The 24,671-nt window shown below is 40.0% G+C and overlaps 1 protein-coding gene across 1 annotated transcript in view; it reads right to left on the reverse strand.

The window, feature by feature from the left end:
• Window positions 1-8,374: 8,374 nt before the first annotated feature.
• CWF19L2 (CWF19 like cell cycle control factor 2) overlaps window positions 8,375-24,671 on the reverse strand; it is a 169,302-nt gene continuing 153,005 nt past the window's right edge. The window contains exons 16-18 of the mRNA XM_077808705.1: window positions 23,089-23,169; window positions 12,947-13,048; window positions 8,375-9,459 (exon numbers count right to left, since the gene is read on the reverse strand). Of these exons, the coding sequence (XP_077664831.1) occupies window positions 9,319-9,459; window positions 12,947-13,048; window positions 23,089-23,169 (324 nt within the window). The 3' untranslated portion in view covers window positions 8,375-9,318. The remainder of the gene's footprint in view (window positions 9,460-12,946; window positions 13,049-23,088; window positions 23,170-24,671) is intronic.

The following is a 24,671-nucleotide window of genomic DNA, read 5'->3' on the forward strand; positions in this document are numbered from 1 at the left end:
TGTTCAAATGTCGTGATCTTCAAAAACGCTGGACTGTAAACAAGAAAAAGCTATGCTGGCACAGCTCAGGCAATGTTGAATTTCTGCATCAATATCTGCCTTGGATGAAAGATGACTTCCAAGGTAGAGGAAATGATCAACATTCTCCAGTGCCACTCCATTGATTTTGATAGATGGGGCATGTAATACCTCATTTGGAGAGGGCTCGTAGAGCACTTTAGTCTTCTTGATTGATATTAAGAGTGAGACCAAGACATGCATAAGCATCGACTAACACATTCAAGATAGTTTGAAGATCTTTCTCAGAGAGGGCAAAGACTGCGTTATCATCAGCATACTGAAGTTTCACAATAGATGTTGTGGAAACCTTACTCTTGCCTTTCAGTCTGCTAAGCCTGAACAGCTTTCCATCCATTCTGTAAGTGATTTCAATGCCACTGTAAACTTCCCAGCAATTAGGTAAAGAATGATGGCAATAAAAAACGCAAACATGGTTGGAGTGATGATACAGTCCTGTTTGACTCCTGTCTCTACTTTGAAAGGTACACTCTGGGAGCCAGTGCTGCTCAGAACAGTCACTTTCATGTTATCATGAAGCAATTTTAGGACATTGATGTATTTATCAGGACATCCAAACTTAGAAAGTACAGTCCAGAGGGCACATCAATTCACTGAATCAAAGGCTTTCGTTAGATCAATAAAAGCCATGTATAGTGGTTGGTTTTGCTTCCAACTCTTTTCTTGCAGCTGCCGTGCTGTGAAGATCATATCTGCAGTTCAACGACATGGTCTGAAACCACTCTCTGACTCCGGTAAAATTTCTTCCAACAGGGGCAGAGGGCAGGTTGCAAGGATCCGCGCCAGAACTTTGCCTACAATGGCTAGGAGGGAGATACCATAATAATTTCCACAATCCACTTTATCCCCTTTCTTGAAGAGGGTAACAATCAGGGCATCCCTCGTTTCACTGGGTATCTCCTCCTATATCCAGATTTTAAGAATCAGCAGGTAAAGCTGTTGAATTAGCTCTGGTCCACTGTTTTTAAAGATTTCAGTGGGGATCCCATCTAGACTTGCTGCTTTGTTGTCTTTATCTGCTTGGTGGCATTGTGTACCTCATACAAATTGGGAGGGTCTCCAAGCTCATCCCTAAATGATCGTTGAGGGATTTGCTCAAAGACTTCATCTGCAACCATAGAATTATGGTTAAGGAGATCTTCAAAATGTTCTTTTCAGCAAGAATTCATGTCCTTTTGTTGTCCTTCAGAAGTGTGATTCCATCCTTAGAGCTAAGAGGATTCATACCATGACAAATTGGCCCATAAACAGCCTTGATGGCACTAAAGAAACCACATGTATTGTGTATGTCCGCGAGATGCTGGAGTTCTTGCGCTTTCTCAGTCCACCATTTGTTCTTGAGTTCTCTGGTTTTACATTGGACTTCCGCCCTCGCCTTGGCATGGGCGTCTCTCTTTATATTACAATTTATGTCGTTCTGCCAAGCACAAAATGCTATTCTCTTCTCATTGATGAGTTGCTCAATTTCAGCATCATTCTCATCAAACCAGTCCTGATGTTTTCTGGTTTGGTAGCCTATGGTTTCCTCACAGGCATTGATGATTACTGCTTTCACCTGGCTCCAATGTTCCTCAATTTCTTCCGGAAACTTTGCTTCTAAGACTGCTTGGAAGGGGTCATGCTTAATAAGGTCCTTCAAATCTTGAACTTTCAACTTGCGCCTGACCTGCTTCTTTTGCAGCCTCCATCTTAATTTTCATTGTGGATCGAATAAGGCGATGATCAGTCCAACAGTAATCAGCACTTATCATTGCTCTTGTGAGAAGTACGTCACTATGATTTCGGGCATGAACTATGATGTAGTCGAGGAGATGCCAGTGCTTTGACTGTGGGTGTCTCCAAGATATTTTGAACTTTTCCTTTTGTCGGAAAAGAGTGTTTGTAATAATAAGTTCATGTTCAGCACACTTGGTCAGGAGCAGAACTCCATTTGAATTACTTTTGCCAACTCCTTCTTTCCCGATAGTTCCTTTCCACAGGTCTGAGTCTCGTGCAACACGTGCATTGAAATCCCCCAGAAGGGGTCTCCGATAAAATGGTTTCCAACTGAGAATAAAAATCTTCCTTTACATTCTCATCGGCATCCAGTGTTGGTGCAAAGGCGCTCACAATAGTTGCCTGTTGTTTTTTGGTGAGCCTCAATTGGAGTGTCATAAACCGCTCATTGATGCCAACTGGTACCTCAGAGAGGCACCTTACGAGTTTGTTCTTTATAGCAAAGCCCACTCCATGCAATCTGGGTTCATCTATAGATTTTCCTTTCCAGAAGTAGGTGTATCCTCCTTTCTCCTCCCTCACCTGTCCTTCATCAGCTCTTCTAGTTTTGGACAAAGCAGCAATATCGATGTTGAACCGACTCAATTCACGAGCAAAGATGGCTCTACGTTGTTCTGGTCAGTCACTGTTTGAGTTGTCCATCAGGGTACATACATTCCAAGTTCCAAAGTTGAAAAGTTTCTTACATTTTCGACTGCTGATGGGGTGATCCTGCTAGATGCAGCTATCCAGCCAGGAAAAAGAGGCAAGACTATTTTTAGGGTACCTTTTCTAACCCCCTCCCCATGTGGGGTTAGCAGAGTGGATCCTCAAAAGGACTTCTCAGTCTTGGGCGTAGCTGCCGAGAAAATCCTCGAGCGAGATGACTATCACACACCCACTGCCTGTGTGTCGGTCTGTGACTAGGAACTTCCAGATTTCACTGTCCTGTTCCTGTTGCCACTCACCGATCGCCACCAGACTTTTGACTTGTGCAAATGTTATTTTCCCAAAAACTGGAAGATGCCTGTGTGGGACTTCTTTTAAAGTGGGGAGACTGGTGCACAACAGTCAGCACACTATTCTTGACAGATAGAGGATTTGAAACCAATGGTATGGACACCATCATGAGTGGAGATCCTCTATCTGCAGCAGCCTTCATCCACCTTCACAGCCATTGTAACATTACACAAGTTTCACCTCCATTGTGCAGTTATTCTCATCTGCTCTGCTGTTAGGGACTTCTTGGATCACACTTTGTCTGGAACCTAGCCCTTGACTGTTCTGCCCTGGGTGACCCTAAGGGAGTACATGACTCCAAGCAGCATCGCTCTTGGGGTCATTGACACACGCAAGCCTCTCCACCACTACAAGGTATGGTAAAAACAAAGCAATAAAGGTACATAAACAAATAGAGCTGGTTGGAATGTTTGTCAAAAATCTGTTTCATCAGAGCAGTAACATTTTGCAGAGCTGCATCAGTTTCAATGAAATTTTTATCAGTTTTAAGGTTCAGGGCTGTCTGGTCATTCCTGACTAGACACAGACAGCCCGAACTGAAAAGCTCAGGATTTCTATCTGAAAACAGCCATCTTGACACAATTCCATTTTGTGAAAATGTCAAAAGGTTTTCATTCTGGTACAGAACAAAAATAATTTCTGAAAGCCCTAAAATTGCCATCCTCCTGCCAGCTCTATAGAATAAGTTATTATACACAGAGAGAGAGACCTTGTCTGCACTGAAGTTTTAACACCAATGTAGGTTGAAATCCTGGCCCTATTGAACACAAACTTTGTGTGTATATAAAAAGATCCTCTACACTTTCCACAGTATGCATCTGATGAAGTGAGCTGTAGCTCACGAAAGCTTATGCTCAGATAAATTGGTTAGTCTCTAAGGTGCCACAAGTACTCCTTTTCTTCCTATTGACTTCGACAGGGACAGGATTTCATCCCAGTGTAGACATGGTGTATCAGTATAACCAGCTAAACTTGATTTTGTGCTGCAGCATAGCTACACTAGTGGCTAAAATCCCACCATAGACCAGGCTTGAGCTAGCACTACTGGTCAGGACATAAGGTATTCCTAGGGGAATTCTGCATCACTGTGTGTGAGCAGAATTCATGGCCTCCAGATTTGCTTCCCTGCAGAAATGACTTCTGGCAGGGAAGTAAAAGGAAACTGCAAGAGCGGTCATGCTCCCCTCCCCAGAAGTGCAGAAAGGTCGGTTTGGGTGACCAGAGCAGCCGGTATAGACATAAATCGCTGCCGGAGTGGGGGGCTGGGCAGTCATGCATGTGAGAGAGAAAGACACTTTGTCCCTCTTTCTCACTATTGCAGCATGTTTGGCATGGAGGAGCAGTGCTTTGGGGTGTTTCTGAGGACACAGGTGTGAGATGGGCTCCATCCCCTCAGGCAGAGCAGAATGTAGCATCCTGCGTGCTAAGTGAATTATCATTGTTCTTAGTGAATTCCCCCAGAAGCATAAAACAGGTGTAAAAATTTTAAGGCCCTTTTATACTGCCAGGGTGGTGTAAAGGAGCCTTATTATAAAGGACAGTATGGCCTTATAAATGCTTATGGTGCTTTAGTGATTAGAAATGGTCTAAATTTTTGGACTGAAAAAATTTCTTATCAAGATGTGCTCCATGAACTGTGAGCTACTGACCTTTCTGGAGATGGTCAGTAACCAATATAAATTGTGAGTTTGAGTCCCCAGCCATCGCTTACTCTTCAGTTGCCTATGGTGTAACGTTGAGCATATGGCTGCATAGATTTGTTGACTAATAACTAGAAGTAAAGGGTCAATACTAGCTACATTACTATTAGACAGAGAGGGTTTGAGGATTTCCTCCAATGCTGCCCACTCCCATTCTCCATCCATTGTATTGTAGTTTGATTATAGTGTGATTATATTGGGTTATTTTACCAAATAAAATATGCAGAATTTTAAAATATTGTGCACAGAATTTTTAATGTTTTGGTGCAGAATTCCCACAGGAGTAATAAGGGTTATTCTCTATGATTTATATAAAGAGATCTTTGACTTGTCAAGGTACCACATATGGACAAGAGGGACCTCAGTTTGGCATCTCCAGTGGATGGTATTGAATAGTGCCTCAGCTAGATCTACACTGCAGCAGCAGCACTGCCATAAAAGTCCAAGTCCTAATGCAGAAATTCAACCCACAATCATCTAAGCCTCCAACAAATAGTGCTACTGACATCACATGCGGTAGGGAGTATTCTTTACAGGCCACGGAAAGGAGCATTAATGTTCAGCTTAATTGACGCATTTTGTGAACATTTATTTGTCACATTTAAGTGAGAGATACACAAGCAGTTACAACTTGAAAACACCCCCCATACACAGGGACAGATTCCAATTTCAGTTACAATAGTGTACAACTGAAGTAAATCAACTGAAGACAAATGGAATGACTCTGAATTTGCACTCTCAGTAGCATCAGAATCTTGCCTAGTGTACATAGTAGTAAATAATTATTCAGATGATAAATGACTGAATACTTGTACTATATAAACTCAGAAGCTTGTCTCTCTCACCAATAGAAGTTGGTCTAATAAAATATATTATTTCATCCGCCTTGCCTAATATCCTGGGACCAACATGGCGACAATACTGCATGAATAGTTTTGTGACATTTACAATAGATCCCCCAATAGGTGAAATCTATCTTCAGTGTTTCCATAAGCAGTGTTTTCAACAATCTATACTTTGAAACTACCTCTGATCTTTTCCCTTGTTTAATTTAGATGTAATATTTTCTGTCCAGGGGCCTCAAGTCCAGGGGGATTGTCTTTAAGTCTACATTAAAGGGTAATCTATTTGCTTGTGATTTTGCAGAGCTTTAGGTTTGGATTTGTATAAATTTTTGTGAACACCCACTTTGTTTTTTAGTGTTCTCTGGGGTACTTGCATTGCAGGAGCTAAAATTAAATTAAATGATCAATTGTTTTTCTGGGACTGTAGGAAAGGACAACTTAGAGCCAAAATCAGGGCTGTACACGTTCTTAAATTCCAACTCATTAATACAGAAATTCCCCTTAGCCTCAAGATAAACAAAAGAAGACAGCTGGTGTGGTTGTGCCTAGCATTAGATGAACATGTAACCATGAAGATCAACTTTGTTGATACTTCTCATAGAGTACAAATGTTTACTACTACTAATTCTGATCCCCTCGCCTCACAACACAGGCAACTAACCAAGCAGATACAGTAGACCCTCAGAGTCATGAACACCAGAGTCACGAACTGACCAGTCAACCACTCACCTCATTTGGAACTGGAAGTATGTAATCAGGCAGCAGCAGAGGAAAAAAAAAAGCAAATACAGTACAGTACTGTGTTAAATGTAAACTACTAAAAAAAAATAAAGGGAAAGCATCATTTTTCTTCTGCATAATAACATTTCAAAGCTGTATTAAGCCAATGTTCAGTTGTAAACTTTTGAAAGAGCAACCATGTTTTGTTCAGAGTTACAAACAACCTTCATTCCCAAGTTTCAGAGTAGCAGCCGTTTTGGTCTGTATCCGCAAAAAGAACAGGAGTACTTGTGGCACCTTAGAGACTAACAAATTTGTTAGTCTGTAAGGTGCCACAAGTACTCCTGTTCTCCATTCCCAAGGTGTTTGTAACTCTGAGGTTCTACTGTGTTGTAAAGACTTCTTTGAGGCAACCAAAGAGTTAATTACTAGCTTTGAAATCTGGTATGGAATTTTATGGAAAAGGTTAAACATTCTGGTTGAACTCCCACAGATTTTAATAAAAGATAGTGACAAAGCGGATTAAATTCATGCTGGCTTCAACATCCGTGTAGCCAACAACTGTCCCAACAGATTTTTTTCTGCTGTTCTTAAAACAATTTTCAACTTTTCTTCAGTTCTGAAAGTTTCTACTGGTTTAAGAGAATACATATAGTATATCCCTATACATATAGCATCAGATTCTGCTATCCTTTTCCAGGTTGTGTAGTAACTTGCTCTACTAATTTCAGTGGAACTACTTGTGGAAAAGGTACTGCCCAATGTGAGGGTATTGGAATGTAAGCCTGTACTGAGCAATACTGCCAGAACTAATAGAAACATTCAAAATGAAAGTTTTAAGCAAACCTACTGCACAGGAGTTGGAAATGGCAGTTACTCTGATCTGGAACTAAAGTATTTTGTTGTTGAACTGAACTTCAGTACACAAGCCAAGCAGTAGGGATGGATAAGGGCTCATTGAATAAATACTAAGAGACCTTTAGGTAGGAGAAAGACTAATCTATCTACACATGAGAACTTTAGGAAATACACAGCCGGGAAGGGAGAATTTTTGGGAGAATTGACATTTATTTAGTAAAATGCAGTCAAGATCATTATGTATTCTGGAGCTCCCCATCTGCTTCCACTCAGAGATATGAAAATGACTTTTCCCTGGGTCTCAAAGACATGAGACTTTGCCACTTCCATGGTTATTCCTTAAGGGACATGTGTGGTCAGATACAACACATGCTTTCAGGGAGAAGAGAGATTTCAGTTGTGCTTTAGATAGATAACAAGGACTGCATAGTAGCCAAACGTGTTTCCTGGCTTTACACAGGTCCTAGAAAGGACTGGTAATGAGGCAATTAGTTCATCGTTTATCTTCACTATGTTCTCTCCAATGTAGTTTACTTTAGATCAAAAACCCATTAGATTTATATAATCAAAAATGAGAGCCAAGTCAATGCACTTTTAGAGAATAGTGTCTGAAAAATTCGAAGTGAAAAACTAACAACGTCCTCTTGATTGAGGCAGATAAAAGTGGAAAGTGGTAATTTGAGAAGGGGCAATGTGCCAGAACAAAGACTGGCTTATACTTTTAAAAGCTACAGCTGAAAACCTTGAGTGCACCCAGCGGAAGAGTGTGTAAAATGGCTGTCAAGGTATTGTGGGTGTCGCAGTTAGAGTGGCAAATACATTGATTTTTTGGTTCAGTGGCCGAACCAAAGTATCTGTAAAACAATTCAGTTTGTTGTGGTTTGGTTTTTTTTCCTCGACAAGATGAAAAAATGTTGTTTTAAATGAACATTTCATTTTGAACAAGTTAATTTGAAACATGTCAGCATGGTTTATTTTGACATTTTCTAGACAAACCATTTAGATCTTGCAAAAAAAATTTTATTTGGGGGGTTTTTTCGACCAAACCAAATTGCCAAAATCAACCCAAATTTGCAAATACTTTCACTGACCCCAAAATGCAGTTTTGACACATTCACCACAATTTTTTGGTGCAGTTCTATTCACAACATTTGGGGCCAGCTGGTGTAAATCGGCTTACTCCCACTGACTTCAGTGGGGCTACACCAATTTCCATAAGCCAAGGATATGGCCCTTGATGTCCAAGCGGTAAATTGTAACATTGTCAAAGAAACATCATAAAACGATATATTAGTAATTAAAACAAAGATGGCGGTTTATTTATAAAATGATCTTCCCAGCAGCAATACAATGAGGCAGATTTGCAAGGTTACTGTACAAAATAATTGACACACCAGATTTGCGTAACTGGGTCATGCTTACTTTATTCTGTATGACTCATATTGTACAAAAAGAAAATGAATGTTAAAGGAATACACTAATTGACTGTGACTGTTTAACCCATCAAAAGTTTATTTAATGAAATACTAATACTTTCTTCGGTCCTTTGAATCTCAGCGATCCATTCCATAACCTGACTGGGTCACAATAGTAAGCTGAACTATATAAGAAAACAGTTCAGAGGGAAGCCTGCTTGAACCATATTTTAACACAGTTCACAAATACTGTTCCATTCTGAGCACAGGGCCTTTCAATCACATAAATCCTGCTTTAAAGGCTTAAGTAGGACTTAAAGCCTTATTACAGGCCCTCTGGCCAGTGGTGAATTTCACCTGCAGAGTGCATTGGTGTCCAATATATGTAATGATCTTCATCTGAAAGAGCAGAGGGACTAAAAACAGAAACAAAAAATTCCAAGAAATATTCCTAATTTAACAGTGTATTATTCAAAATGTCCTTACGATTAAATCACTGTCAGAAAATATAGTCATTCAAATAATTAATATTGACTTTGTGCTAAATAGAAGATAAGTAACTCCAATTCAGAGGTCAGAAAAATACAAAAGCCGAATTGCATTTTGCTGAATTTAACTAGCTCTGCAGATGTCTACCTTTTTATTGGCTTAGTTTACAAAAACAATTCTGTATATTTCTGATCCATTGGCTTACAGTTTAGTTTGATTCATCTGTCAAATATGTGGTGTGAAAAAAAGATGAGCATATGGACAGTCTGGAGTTTAACAGTATTTCTAGTTTTTAGAATGTGTACTAGCAACATATAAAACACCAGTGTTTTACTTAAAATATGAAATATCCTTTAAAAAATAATTTATAGTATATGCTGTCCTTGATTACTGTCACTCTCAATATCTCTTTTGGATTCATCCAGTTGGGTAAAGGACTCATTCTTTAGTTTTGGTGATATCATATGGTTTCCACCACTGTGCAAACTGCAACACTTTCTTCCTCTGATCATCAAAGTTCTCTCTAATTCCTTTTTTCCATAGCCTTGGTTCCAAGTCCAGCATGCCACCAATGATTTCCTTTGCAAGTATAAAAGAGAAAATAAAGAAAAAGGCTGAATGGTTGTATGACTGCACTTAAGGCTATTTTGCAATCACATTTAAGAATATGTATGTTTCAGGTTATGGTAATATCTTCTGTCACTATTTTCCTCATATGTCACTCACCCACCTTCTCTCTCTAATATCCTGGGACCAAGGGCCAGCCTTATGGGTGGGTGCCATGGTCAAGAGGCAAGGAGTGGCATGGGCCTGGGGTGCGAGGCCATGGAAGGGAGCTCAGGGCAATGGGGGACAGGGAGGGTCAGCAGAGCCTGGAGGCAATGGGTGGGGAGCCTGGGGAAGCAGTGAGGCCTGGGGGCAATGGGAAGGGGAGCCTGGATGGGAAGTCCAGGGAGGAAGGAGGGACAGAGGTGACTGTGGGGAGGGGAGCCTAGGAAGGCAACGGGGGACAGTGCATCAAAATACAAGTTTGCTCAGGGCACCATTTTCCTTAAGTCTGCCCCTGCTGGGACTGACATGGCTACAACAACACTACATAGTCAAGGATGAAAGAATAGAAAGGCTGAATGTAGCTAAACAGAAAATTTTAAGAAATTAAATTCTGAAACTCTTAAACTCTCCAAAACTAGACTGCAAAATGGAAAAAATTCAGCTTGTCAGGTGAGTGACTCAGCCAACAACTTCTCAGATACAGCATTGAAATGCACTTTGCAAGGATCATACCACTCTAGGGCTATATGGGTGTATTAGTAAGTTTGTGATTTAAGTAGACAAAAGCCCAGAAATTCACAGGCTCCCCGACTCTGTTCATAGCAATATTTGAAAAAAGATTAAATTATTCCCCAAGTCCACTTATTGTCTGGTTTTTCATTACTGATTCTTCCAAGAAATTATTACTGTGGCTTAATAAAAAACGTAAGCTTTTATTGCAATTCGTAGTTTATGCAATAAATTCTCAGCATACACATGCAGGGATTTAACCACATAACTCCTAGTAATATTATCAGTTATGTGAGACAGAAATAGCATATATGGGAGTACAGATGTTATACAAACTTGAATTCTTTTTATTTCTTAAATGAATTTCATCTTGAAAGGTTCTTAAAGAAATTTTTCTCTATCAAGATGAAACTTTCAAAAGACAAGCTGTTTGACTTATGGCCTAGCTCCCAAATATAAAGATTACTAAATTGTCTTGTTTGTGAGAAGAACGACGACATCTGGTCGTGAATTAGTTTTGCTGATGGATGAATGCTGAGTGGCTTGTTGTTGCTAGGTCTTCTCAATTAGTTAGTTTGATGGGATTTTGGATAGACTCTTCTGTAACACAATGTCATCTCAAGACCTTTCACCTGGACAAAGCCATGTCAACCTCCTCAAAAATGGTTTTGTGTTCTGTATTCTTGATATTTTGACAGTCTCTGTGGTATGCAAAAACTGAATATTTTGTAATTGCTGGCTTAAGTGTGACTTTTCCCAAAAGTGAGACTAGCTGAGGAAGGTCTAACTCAAATCTGATGGGACCAAGTTCATAGAATCATAGAATATCAGGATTGGAAGGGACCTCAGGAGGTCATCTAGTCCAACCCCCTGCTCAAAGCAGGACCAATCCCCAAATTTTTGCCCCAGATCCCTAAATGGCCCCCTCCAGGATTGAACTCACAACCCTGGGTTTAGCAGGCCAATGCTCAAACCACTGAGCTATCCCTCCGCTCACCCTCCCAGTTCCATGTCTCCAGGGTAGCCTCACATTTAATTTGCTCAAAGGGCTTGGAGGGAGACTCTCTGCAAGATAGAGTGAGTGAAGCTCGCCTTTCGGGTCACCGAGCCACCTGAGGGAAGATTCGCATTCTAGAAATTCTGACGTGGATCACCTCAAGGAGAGGAAATCAAGAAATCAACCGACGGGCTACGCCAGCCTTTGGCCAATCTCAAGGCCTGAAGGCATGCTAGAGAGAAGTGCTGTGCCAGCAAGATCACCATCTGGCCCTTGACTGCAGTTTCATCTCCTACTCCATGAGAATCTAGAAGGCTCAGAGAGCTGAAGACTTTGTGAACCCCCATTATCTTAAGTAACTTAGTTCTAAAAAACTTCAATGGTCACATGTAAATTTGGGTGCTAAACTATCTAATTTCCGCTTATCTAAGTATTATTATACAGACTAACAAAATATTTTTGTAGGGAGTTTGGAGAGTAAACCAGTAGCCACCACGCAAGAATTGAAATCTAATCAGGAAGCTTTGTAATTGGTTTGTAGGTTGTTGTTTTAACATGAGATAATTTAGTGTCAGTATCAAAATATCAACCAGGTCCCACTTATAGATTCAACTGACTTGGGTGAAATTCTTTTGGTGGAGTTACAATCAAATGGACAGCCACCTTCTTCGAATTTATAAGGATTATTTGTTGTATTAATCTGATAAATGAAGTAATCTGATTATTTGAATCCACTTCAATATTGAGACTAACTTGTTGATTTGACCTTGATTTGATAGTTGCACTGTGTTAGCCTTATTCATAATACTAAACTAAACCAAGACTAAGATTTTGTGATGGTAATTTTTGCCATAGTAATTTCACAGACAGGTCATGGGCAGTCAACAAAAATTCACAGATGACCATGACCTGTCCATGACTTTTACTAAAAATAACCCTGACAAAATGAGGAGTGGGGGGGTCCAGCACCCACCGCTGCTGCCGCTCACAGCAGCTGGGAGCTCCAGGACAGGTGGCTGGGAGTTGCTGGGGCCCCCTGCTCCAGTTTGGAACTTCAGGGGCCCGCCTGCCATTACTCAAACCTTCGGGGGTTGCCTTCCACCCACGGTGGCTGGGCGCTCCAGGGGCCACCTGACGTCCCAAACAGCTGGGTGGTCCAGGGGCTGCCTGTGGCTGCTCGGACCTGCGGGGGTCCCTGCTACGGCTCAGAGCTCTGGCGGCTTGCAGCTCCGGGCAGGCATCTGGGAACTGCAGGGCCCCCAACTGCCCTCAGGGGCTCAGAGGTCTGAGGCTCTGGGGCTGGCAGCTGCAGGGCCCTCACTGGCTGACAGCTCCAGCCCAGAGTCTGAAGCAGAAAATGTCACAGAGGTCTCTGGAAGTCACGGATTCCATGACCTCTGTGAAATAACCATACCCTTCATTATGAACAGTAGGTTAGCTTTGATGATATGCACTCTTGCTTTTATTTTTGTTTAATAGTTTTAATAACATTTATAAAACTGATACTGAATCACACTTCTTTCAGTTAGCAATGTGGATCCAGAACCTTTGAGGATGAAGGTGGGTATCAGTCAGTCAGCCCAAAAGCCTGACAAGATCCTCCTCAATTAGCCTTTGGTTCTCACATATGTGACTTAAATCCCAATGCATTGCATAGAAAATCTACTACCATCTACTAAACTGTGATAAAGTATGTTAAAATAACTCAGTGTTGGTGATGTCTGATTTAATTACTAATACAAAAAATTCAGTACATGACTGGTGCTTTGGACTTGTACATGTCAATACCTTTCCAAAATAATGAGGGAACTTGTGCTGATCTTCGATTACATGAGCAAAGCCTCCTTGAAGGCCGAAGTCCACAGAGAAGTAAGGCAAGCCTCTAGGAATCTAAATACATACGAAAAACATGCATTTTAGATATTTTAATAGACTGTATTTACAAAATAACTGCTGTTTTTAATTAAGCCGCCCCACAATTTATTAAAAGCGAAAGTTGTTTTTAAAATTGGCAGTCAGTACTAACACAGAAGAAATTTAGGCCCTGATCCTGCAAAGACTTAGGCAAGTCAATGGGACTAACAATGTAAGTGAAGTTAAATATGCCCGTATGTATTTGCAGGATCGGGGCCGTATAGGGTATATCTACGCAGCATTCTGGGGCGAGCCTCCAGCCCAGGTTGCCTGACTCGGGGTCGTGGGCTCCTGCTCGCACTCTAAAAATAGCTATTATAGACAGCGCTTTGCAGTTGCAGATTGGGCTGTGGCTCAGGCTGTGACACCTTGGAAGGTGGGTGGGCTTCACAGCCCAAGCTCCGGTACAAGCCACAATTTCAAAGCACTGTCTAGATCACTATTTTCAGAGTGCTAGCACAAGCCGCACTGGCCCAACTCTGACAAGCCGGGCTGGGAGGCTCGCTCCAAAGCGCTGCGTAGACCTATCCATATTGTACTGCATCCTTCTACAAGCTGCATCACAAAAATAGGTTTTACACAGTTAAATAATCCAGCTGCTGAGTTAAAAAAAAAGAAGGGGAAAAGAACAGGATACAGAAACTGGAAGAAGAGACGTTTGAAAATAGATGGAGAGATTATGACATGGAGTGATTCAGGAAAGTTGAATCCAGATGGCAGGAAATGCAGAGAAGAAGGTTATAACATCAAATGTGGTGAGATTGAAGGCATGGAGAGGAGACTGGCTTGGAGAGATATATGTATTAAGAGAGAACCATCAGCATCAGAGATTTCCTTACCTTCTGGACTATAGCTGTGTCAAGCATGGGGAAATTTAAGAAGCAGGACTGCACGTTAAATTATTGCAAGGGATGAAGAGTATGACGTAGTAAAGACAAATGCCCCAGATTTTAGTCAGACGCCTTTATCGGTGGCCATTTTGATGCCCCGAAAAAAGAAATTTTTGAGAAAAAAACAAAGGCAGGGATACAGTGCTGGAACAGACCCACTACACAAGTCATGGAAATTATAGACTAGCCTGTTGAAGGGGAGATTTTCATAGTTTGCTGAGCTCGCAATGAATTGGCCAGCCAGCCAAGAGATACCGCTAAAAGAATTTTCATTGGGAGAAGAGGGAGAGGTGCCCTTGAAAGATTCATTAGTTGCTATGGTGTTACAAGTGGAGTATTGCTGCTTCATGGCAGCACACTATTTAATCTCTGATTGCTGAGCATGTTCCTGCACAGAGAGATGGTAAGAGTTATTGTGTCTCAAACTCACAAATACTTCCTCTGTTCCAGGCCACGTCCATAACTATCATGGGTGGTGTTTTACAAATGGCTTTCAAATAAAATGATATAGAACGCAGGTTGTTTAAGATAAGAATTCCCATAGAGGGTGCAAATTAATTTATTTTGCAACATACATCATCATCTATAAGGAAGCATTTAAAGTCAGGTTTAAAACTATTGAGTAAAGAATGACCTTGGAAGAGGAAAACGGGGGTTGCATTGTCTTACTTGAAAACAGTTCCAAAAGGCTAAACAAAGTTCTTCCTCTCTCCTGGTAGGCTTTGTTTATTTTTGTGTAAGGACACGACTTTGATAATTAGCGAATCAGGTAATTTATGAGTGATATGTGTGACTTGTTTAATATGGCTTCAATATATAGTGTCCCTTACAGTATACAGGTCTATACTACTACATATATCAACTATCATTGCTTACAATCTTCATTAAATTTTCTTTAGCAGCCTGAACTATGTGGCTATTTCAATATTTGTGTTATTTTCCATTACAGCTAGAGATCCGTTTATTAGGAACCAAAATGAAAAGAAAAATTTTGATTAAGACGTTTGTTAAAATATAATAGCGAATTAAAAAAATGAATTATTCAATAGCTGACACATGGGATTATGTCGTCTGCTTATCAACAAAATCTGGAATGCTTTAAAAACCAGTGTTGACTTGACAAATCACATTTGCTCCTGTAAATTAAATTCTGACCTGCTGTTGTAGTAAACTTAGAGGTTATTTGTAACATGTGGAAAGAGATTAAAGGAAAAAATATGTTTCTCCCTTTTTCATAGCTTCTCTCATGTAACAGCACTGTGTGTGAATTGCACTGTTTTGCTTAGGTCATCAGCACATCTTGTCTCATGCACTAGAATAATGACCTCACTCTCATCTGGGGGGAGCTCACTGGCACACACTTTCTCTAGCCCTGCAGGAGGGTGTTTACCAGCAGCAAATAAGGCTGAAAGGGAAACTGAATAGGCAGCACCCATACAGAGGTGTGCACAAAAAGACAAAGGAGAGAGACACGTCGAGGGATGTGATCGTTCCCCTCTATTCAACATTGGTGAGGCCTCATCTGGAGCACTGTGTCCAGTTTTGGGCACCACACTATAAGAAGGATGTGGAAAAATTGGAAAACGTCCAGCGGAGGACAACAAAAATGATTAGGGGACTGGGACACATGACTTATGAGGAGAGGCTGAGGGAACTGGGATTGTTTAGTCTGCGGAAGAGAAGAATGAGGGGGGATTTGATAGCTGATTTCAACTACCTGAAAGGGGGTTCCAAAGAGGATGGATCTAGACTGTTCTCATGGCAGCTGATGACAGAACAAGGAGTAATGGTCTCAAGTTGCACTGGGGGAGATTTAGGTTGGATATTAGGAAAAACTTTTTCACTAGGAGGGTGGTGAAACACTGGAATGCGTTACCTAGGGAGGTGGTGGAATCTCCTTCCTTAGAAGTTTTTAAGGTCAGGCTTGACAAAGCCCTGGCTGGGATGATTTAGTTGGGGATTGGTCCTGCTTTGAGCAGGGGGTTGGACTAGATGACCTCCTGAGGTCCCTTCCAACCCTGATATTCTATGATTCTATGAGAGTGGAAGAGGGAGACTCCTCAGGATGTTTGGTGTTCTTGTTTTCAAGCCTGCCTAAAAAACTTTCTAAACAAGATCAAGAGAGCAGAAAAACCCTGATTGTTTTAAAGACATTTTTAAAAAATGTTTAAGACAAATCATTTAAAGGGAGCTATTAGAAACTTGACTATTTGAATGCTGTACACAGTCCTGCACAGACATCAATTTTAAAAAAAAATCAAGTTGACAGTTGATTCTTAAAGCACCAATAACTAATGTGGGTAAGGTTGGTCTTTTAGTCTATGTCTAGGAGCTTTCTGTAGATCCTGTTTAAGTCTATGAAGACAGTGAGGGGGAGAACTTCTATATCTTGTCCTAATCCTGACCAAGACCTTTCCATTAACTCTCTTCCACATACTGGGTCAAATTCAGCTATGGGGTAAGCAGGCATAACTCTCATTGACTGCAGTGGAAACTGCACCCACCAGCAGCAGAGCTCAATATAGTCCACTATAACAAGAAGGAGCCCTAAACTGAAAACCGTAAACTCATTATGCTGTCTCTCGTTATTGCTATGCAAATCAACAGCATGTATTTATATTTCAGTACTTAAATGGATCAGGACTATACACAACTAAACCTGCAGTGTGGGTATGCTGACAAACTCTTCCTGAATTATTTTTAACTTAAATTTAAATTTGCTTTACAAATTGTTCTGGCACTGCACTCCCATAACTAATTTAGTGCTGTAGTTATCAAAGAGGAATAATATAAGAGGAGAAATGCCATGAGGGGGAAAGGAAAAACAAAATTATGTTATGTTAGAAGCACTTATCCTTGAAATTTAGGTTTGTATCTAGAAAATGAAACAAAGCTTTGATATATTGGTTCTGATGGTCTTGAAACAGGTATGCTTTCTAGTAACATTTCCTCATCTTCATGGCTTAAGGAAATGAAAACAATGCTAAATAACAAAAGAGGATGCACCAAGTCCCTAGTATTCCCTCGCTGCACGTGGTAGCAACAATGAAGAAATCCTGTGCAAACAGGATGACAGATGGAATGGAGTTTGTACCAGGAACAGTACCAGAACTGAGTAGCATCCGATCACCACAGAGCTACCGCCATGAAAACTATTCAGGAGCTGAAGGTTCTGTGTTGAAAAGTACTTTGTTCACATTTATAGAAGATCGGACTTTTATCTCCTGCTCTTCAAGTAAAACTTCACTCCCAGAATTGATATCCTCATCCTTTTATAAGCCTTTGTCCTGCCACACTCCCATCTCCACAATGATCTGGGTTTTCTCTCTGACTTTAGATTGCAAAACCCTTTGGGAGTAGGTAAGAACCTTTTTTTATATTTGCTTGTTATTCACACTATAATAATAAGTGTTATATATGTATATATATACACACACACACACACACGCACACTAAAATTAACATTTATAGGGTGAATAAAAAGCAAATATAAAAAAGGTCAACAACATATATATATACACACACACAACTTGCGTGTGTGTGTGTGTGTGTGTGTGTGTGTGTGTGTGTGTGTGTGTATATATAATTAAACAAGGAACATCTTGGGTCCTTGTACTTATTTTGTAGAGTGCCTACATAAATTCATCAGTTCATCTTTTGTTGCACCATATTCTTGGGACTTGTAATCTTTACTTAGAAGAAAATATATAACTTTTTTTAATGAGCCCTCAATACCTCATTACAAGTTATCAATACATAAAATATGAGGGTGTTTCCATGGCTAAAAACAAAAAACAGTGGGTGGAGACAACATAAACTACTATAATGACCTCTTGAGACCTGCCCCATTAGGGAGATCAGTGTTTCTAGGAATAATATAGCTCTTTTGACATGCAGATGTAGGCATAGTAACTCCCACGAGATACCATAAGGCCTACTGTGATACATAATAGAAAAAAAGTTGTTGACCAGAACAAAGCAGTATGCTCTGCACTACAATATCAAAAATGAAAAGTAGGTCCTTGTACCTAGAGTTTTAGAACCTACCAGCTATGGCATTGATTTTGGGATGTTGGAGTAGAGAATTCTAAAAATCCTGGGTTTTGATAGCTGCCAAAAGAAATGATCTAAAAAACCTGTAACTAGAGCTATAAGGAGAGTTAGTACTGTAGGCTATGAGAAATTAGAAATGGAAACATTTATTTGGATTTACTTGAATTGGGAAAATTCAGTGCAATTAGTGGTTGGCTTCCAGGAGTCTATACTCGTTGTACTTTTTGGTGTCTAGGATAAGAAAACCAGAACACTGAAGGTGAAATTACATTAAGTTATGATTCATATAGTGTCATTGGCATGAATGATGCTTTACCAAAAAAAAAAAAAAGAAAAAAAAATTTACAAGGTTCCTGACTCAAAGAGCTTTCAAGCTAAGGGCTAGATTGTGTCCCAAGGCACAGCCCTGAGTCAGGGCCAAATGATCTACTTTAGCACAACCAGAGATTATGGATTTGGCACAGGGGTGCTGGAACTAGGCGCACTGGGGGTGAGGTAGCACCCTCTGGCTTGGTGTCCATCATATACAGCGTTTACCGTTTTGTACAATGGCTTTCAGCACCCGCACTATAAAAATTGTTCCCAATGCCACTGGTTTGGCACAGCAATTACTAGGTGAAATTATATGGCTTGTGTTATATAAACAATTGATTAAACAATAAATTTGTAAGCACCTAGAGGATAATAGGGTTATAAGAAATAGGCAGCAGAGATTTATCAAGAACAAATCATGCCAAACCAACCTAATTTCCTTCTTTGACAGGGTTGCTGGCCTAGTGGATATGGAAGCAGCAGCAGATGTGATATATTTTGATTTTGGTACGGCTTTTGACACAGTCCCACATGACATTCTCATAAGCAAACTAGGGAAATTTGGTCTAGATGAAATTCGTAAAAAGTGGGTGCACAACTGGTTGAAAGACCGTACTCAAAGAGTAGTTATCAATGGTTCGCTGTCAAACGGAGAGGGCTTATCTAGTGAGGTCCCACAGCAGTCTGTCCTGGGTCTAGTACTATGCAATACTTTGATTACTTGGATCGTGGAGTGGAGAGCATGCTTATAAAATCTGTGAATGACACCAAGTTAGGAGGATTTGCAAACACTTTGGAGGATGGGACTAAAATTCAAAACAACCTTGCCAAAATGGAGAAATGGTCTAAATTGAACAAGACAGATATTTAATAAAGACATGTGCAAAGTACTTCACTTAAGAAGGAAAAATTAAATGCATAACTACAAAATGGGGAATAACTGGGTAGGCAGTAGTACTGATGAAAAAGATCTGCTGGTGACAGTGGATCACAAATTGAATGAGTTACAAAAAAGGTTAATATCACTCTGGAGTTAACAAGAATGTTGTATGTCAGGCACAGGAGGCAGCTGTCCTGCTTTACTGAACATTAATGAGGCACCAGACGGAGTAGTGTGTCCAATTCTGGTCACCACACTTTAGGAAAAATGTGGACAAACTGGAGAGAGACCAGAGGAGAGCAACAAAAATGATAAAAGGTTTAAACTGACCTATGACAAACGGTTAAAAAAACTAGGCATGTTTAGTCTTGAGAAAAGAAGACAGAGAGAACCTAATAACTCTCTTCAAATATGTTAAGGGAAGTTATAAAGAGGATGGTGATCAGTTGTTCTCCATGTCTACTAAAGTCAGGACAAGAACTAATAGGCTTAAACTGCAGCAAGGGAAATTTACGTTAGATATTAGGCTCTAAAGGCAGTTTATCTCTGGAAATGCTTCCAAAGGAGGTCGTGGAATCCCCATTGTGACATTGCACTCCATATGTTTTATGGAAATATGCTAATGAGTGTGAATATAATGTAACTGGAATATGCTTTATGCAAAAGGTCTCTTGTAAGGTATCATTACAAAGCTTATAATCTACTGAGTGTGTTCATCCTATTTGTATGTATGTATCATTCTTGTATCTGAAGCTAGAAATATAAAGTATAACTCTGACGTACTACTGTAATTATGCAAAGTGTGGGCCATTGATGATCGTTTAGAATCTTGATGGCTCCCATTGACTAGGGCAATTGGTTGTAAATGGTTTTGTTTACTTGCAAGCCTTCCTGTGTTCGTGTAAGCCAGCTCAGGAAGAACGGTGGAATCCATCTTAAACCTGGTGCTTTTCCATTTAGAAGGAAGGGTGGGGATCCAGAGAGACAAAAGATTACCGCCTTGTGCCATAGCTGTAAAAGGGGGTGGAAGAGAACAAATGGGGGTCCCAGTCATGAGAAAGCCCCTGCTTTTCACCTAAGATGTCTGCTGGAACTAACAAGGACTGTACCATGGGAAAGGATTGGGCCCAGACTAGGAAGGAGTCTAGTCTGTGAAAGAAGCTTATTGGAACATCTCTCAAGGTGAGATTTACCTGTATTCAGTTTCTTAATGTATTAGGCTTAGACCTGCGTGTTTTTGCTTTATTTTGTTTGGTGACTTACACTGTTCTGTCTGTTATTACTTGAAACCATTTAAATCCTACTTTTTATACTTAATAAAATCACTTTTATTTATTAATTAACCCAGTGTAAGTGATTAATACCTAGGGGAGCAAACAGCTGTGCATATCTCTCTATCAGTGTTATAAAGGGTGGACAATTTATGAGTTTACCCTGTATAAGCTTTATACAGAGTAAAATGGATTTATTTGGGGTTTGGATCCCATTAGGGACTGGGTGTCTGGGTGCTGGAAATAAGTGACCTGCTGAGCAGTTTTTGGTTCTACTGCATTTGGTTCTGTCTATCCATTAACAATCTCCTGCTCAAAAGTGAGACTGCATTAATTTATTACAATAGACTCTTTCAATAAATAAAGCTGATTTTTGTCATTACCATTCTTCATAGTATACCATTAACTACTGGGAAAGATATATAACTATAATCTAGCACAATATAGACACAATCAAACATAAGACCTTTAATCTAATGGGAAAAGAGCATGATCAGGATAACAAAAAAAACCTTAAAATTTATTCCTGACAAATTGAGCACGTATATTCTCTTATACAAGACATCAAGAAGAAGGAAAATGTAATGGGGAGATAGAAGAAGCAAATCATCACAGCTAAAATCGCAGTTTATTAAAAAAAATTTCTAGACACTAGGCTCTAACGGACTTGATAAACTTTAGGGGTGTTTTGCCATTGACTTCAATAGGACCAGGATTTGACCTTACGTATACAGTGTACTGCCCTTTAAAGGCATGTTACGCGTGGTCTATAGTTGACAAAGTGTGTTTAAATCAGGCTGAGCAAAATAAATATGCTGTTAGACATATCTGCTGAATAAACACAGATGGGATAAAGTAAAGAATTAACTTACCATTGCAAGATCTGTTTTAGATTGTAAACTCTGTCAGTTGCAGTTGTCTAAAACGTCATGCACACCTGTGGTTCTATCTAACTAATGTATAATACATGGTGGGTCGCTTAGATATAATAAAAAGGAAGAGAATCAAGATAAGGAGCCTGAATGACAATCAGAAAGATGGAAACAATCAACCACTGCAAACAAAATCTACAATCTCTGGCAACCTTCCTGCAGTATGATGCCTCAAGAAACAAAGATCCTCAATTATCAGGGGGTAGCCATGTTAGTCTGTATCCACAAAAACAACAAGAAGTTCGGTGGCATCTTAAAGACTAACAGATTTATTTGGGCATAAGGTTTCATGGGTAAAAAACCACTTCTTCATGCATCTGAACAAGTGTTTCTTTACCGACGAAAGCTTATGCCCAAATAAAGATGTTAGTCTTTGAGGTGCCACCGAACTCCTTGTTGTTTTTAAAGATCCTCAATAAGATCACTGAGCAGACCCATTCTAAGAAATAAGGAGTTGGTAATACTAAGAGATGGATTATGAAATAAAAAGACAAATCAATGAATTTGATGACCTAAAATACCATGGCTTACTGAGACCACACAAAATCCATGGTATCAGCACAACAACCGGATAATAAAGAATATAAAATGGCTTTTAACAAGAGAAGAGACAACTGCATTAAAGAAAACAGTAGTAGAGAGATAGGTGTTTTGTCAGGAATAGACAAGGTAACTAATGAAGCAGACAGAATACTTTATGAAACTAAGAAAGCTCTGGAAAGATTTAAGATCTAAGGAGGCTCAAGCCCTACAGTGAACTGACAGAAATGAAAATGTTAAAATTACTCAACTGTGTAACATTTCATGCTTGATACACTTTCCTCATTTAAAGGGACATCTTCAAGGTTGTTAGTCTAAAAACTGACCTGCCTCAAAAGTGGTCTAATGTTGAAGGTCTCATCTTCTGATTCCATCTTTTTCCACCCCGCACAAACTGACTGCTGCTGCCGAAACTATATATCTATCTTGAGAAGACATGCAACGTACCATTACATAGTAACACACAATAGATCCTGTGGGTTTCTAACAACATATTGCATGTGCATGTGGGCCAAAATTGCCCGGTGCAACCCAGGCTCAGGTCATGGATTTCTAACGGGTAACTTCAACAGGAGACTGCTGTCAAGGTAGGCCAGTTTTTAAACCTAAAAAGCCTGGCGCTGTTCCTTTAATAACTACTCAATATAAAGATGCTGTACAGTACAATGCTGTACAGATAGATACATTATTTTTCTCTCCTTTTAAAAATAGGGTTGGTATTTATACCTGAAATCTCCAGTATGTACTGTAACAGGATAGTAGTCCATACTGGGTGCACGCAAAATTATACCACCATTTTTCTAGCCCAGTAACCAACCTCCCTTAGGTTCTCCCCTCAGTTTTTTAAATTGTTTATAAGGATATGGTGCTAGGAATTGCCTGCAACCAGCAATTTGATCTCAGCTAGTACTTTGAGTCCAATCCAATGCCTACTGGAATCAATGATAATCTTTTCATTGACTTAAATGTAAGTTGGAATAGGCCCCTAATACCCATCATGTCTTCGTCATCTGTGTTTATTCCATGGGACTTGGCCCTCTCACCTAATTGGTCTTTCTCTCTCTTTCTGAGGTACACATTGATTTAGAGGTTGACTGATCATACGAACATTTCACGTTAAATGAGCTTCAGTACTTACAGACTTCCTGACATCCCTTGAAGAAAGATCAATCAACTTCTTGTTCATGGACCACTCTTCATCAGACTCCAGTATAGCTTTCTGTAAAAGCATTGTATCTAAATGTGAAAACAGCCCCTCACACAGCAAAGCACAAAGTGTAACTTTTTAATGTGATAAAGTAAATGATGAGGTATACTATGCAATGTGAATACCAATAATTTCTCTGCTAAGGAAGTAGCTTTATTTTTGGCAACATTTCTGCAATTTTCAGAATGTAAATATTTTATAGAAATAGTGGGCAATGTTCACATAGTCATTTAATTCTGTTTCTTTTACTTCTTTAGTTTTATAACCACAATCTAACTTTTGCCTAACAAATGATATTCAACAAGAACTTTCAATTTAATAGAGAATACAAAAGTCATAGGTCACACATTCCTATCACCATGCTCACTAAAAGCCACTTATAAGTTCATTAAATTTTACTGTTCTTTTCTGCAGTAGAATCCAACTTAGAAGGTTACTGACATTCAAAGACTTATAATGCTACGTGTCTGCCCTCATAGTATGGGAATGGAATCCGCTGCACCTACATTTTAAATGTCAGTTGTGATGTATTTTAATAGTAGAAACACTTGTTATGTTCAAATAACTCTGTATTAGATCTTGTGCATTACATTCCTTTTATTGTTTAAAGGGAAAGAAAGGTTTAATAGCATCTAGTTTGATATTTAATGAAACCAAACAGGTGGAAAATTTCACATGTGGTGAAAGCAAGTTACTGTGTCTGCACTAGTCAGATTGACTGTTACATGTTGTTGGAAACAAAACAAAACGTAATTTCATTCCAGGGAAACTCAAAAAACCTCAAGAAGCAAGGCACTATCCATGTCTGCAGGCACAGAGGGCCCCATACGCTGTTTATTGCTATGGGAAGTCGATTCTGACAAGCCTATGGGGACCACCCCCTCTGGTCGGGGGGAAGAAGAGAGCACAGCCAGGCACTGGAGCTGCTACTATGTACATTCACTGACTATTGCTCCCCACAGAGCTGGGACACAGGCAGTGCGGAGGGTAAGGCAGCCGCTGAACTGCAGCAGCAGATGTGGAGCAGCTATGCTGGCACTCTGCAGTGTGAAGTGGGGAAGCAGTGTTCCTTCCACACCTGCCCAGATGACCTCTCTAGTGCTGAGTCCACTTCCTCAGTCTGGGTGCTGAGCATAGGGTTGAGCCCTAATGGAACACATAGATACATCTAAATGGTATAAATTCGCACATGTTAAAATGTTTGAAAATCCTTTTTTACTAACCTGCTAAGACCCATTTTGGGTTTTGAGTTTCTCCTGCAGGAATTAATGATATCGCAAACCCTTACAGCCCTGCAAGGAATTCAGCTTCTTGTTGAATCTAACAGAGTGTCAGATATTAGAACCCTGCACAGAGAAGAACAGCTCTTCCACCGGCTCACCTGTCTAAAGAGAGGTTCAAACCCTGCTATAGTTCCTGACGCGGGGTTAATAGGACACAGCTATTCTAACACCAAGGGTTATACCTTGATAGGCAAAAAAGATGTGTTTTTCAACAGCTGTACTCAAGAAGTC

Source organism: Eretmochelys imbricata, chromosome 1 (genome assembly GCF_965152235.1).
Source record: "Eretmochelys imbricata isolate rEreImb1 chromosome 1, rEreImb1.hap1, whole genome shotgun sequence".
NCBI lineage: Eukaryota > Metazoa > Chordata > Testudines > Cheloniidae > Eretmochelys > Eretmochelys imbricata.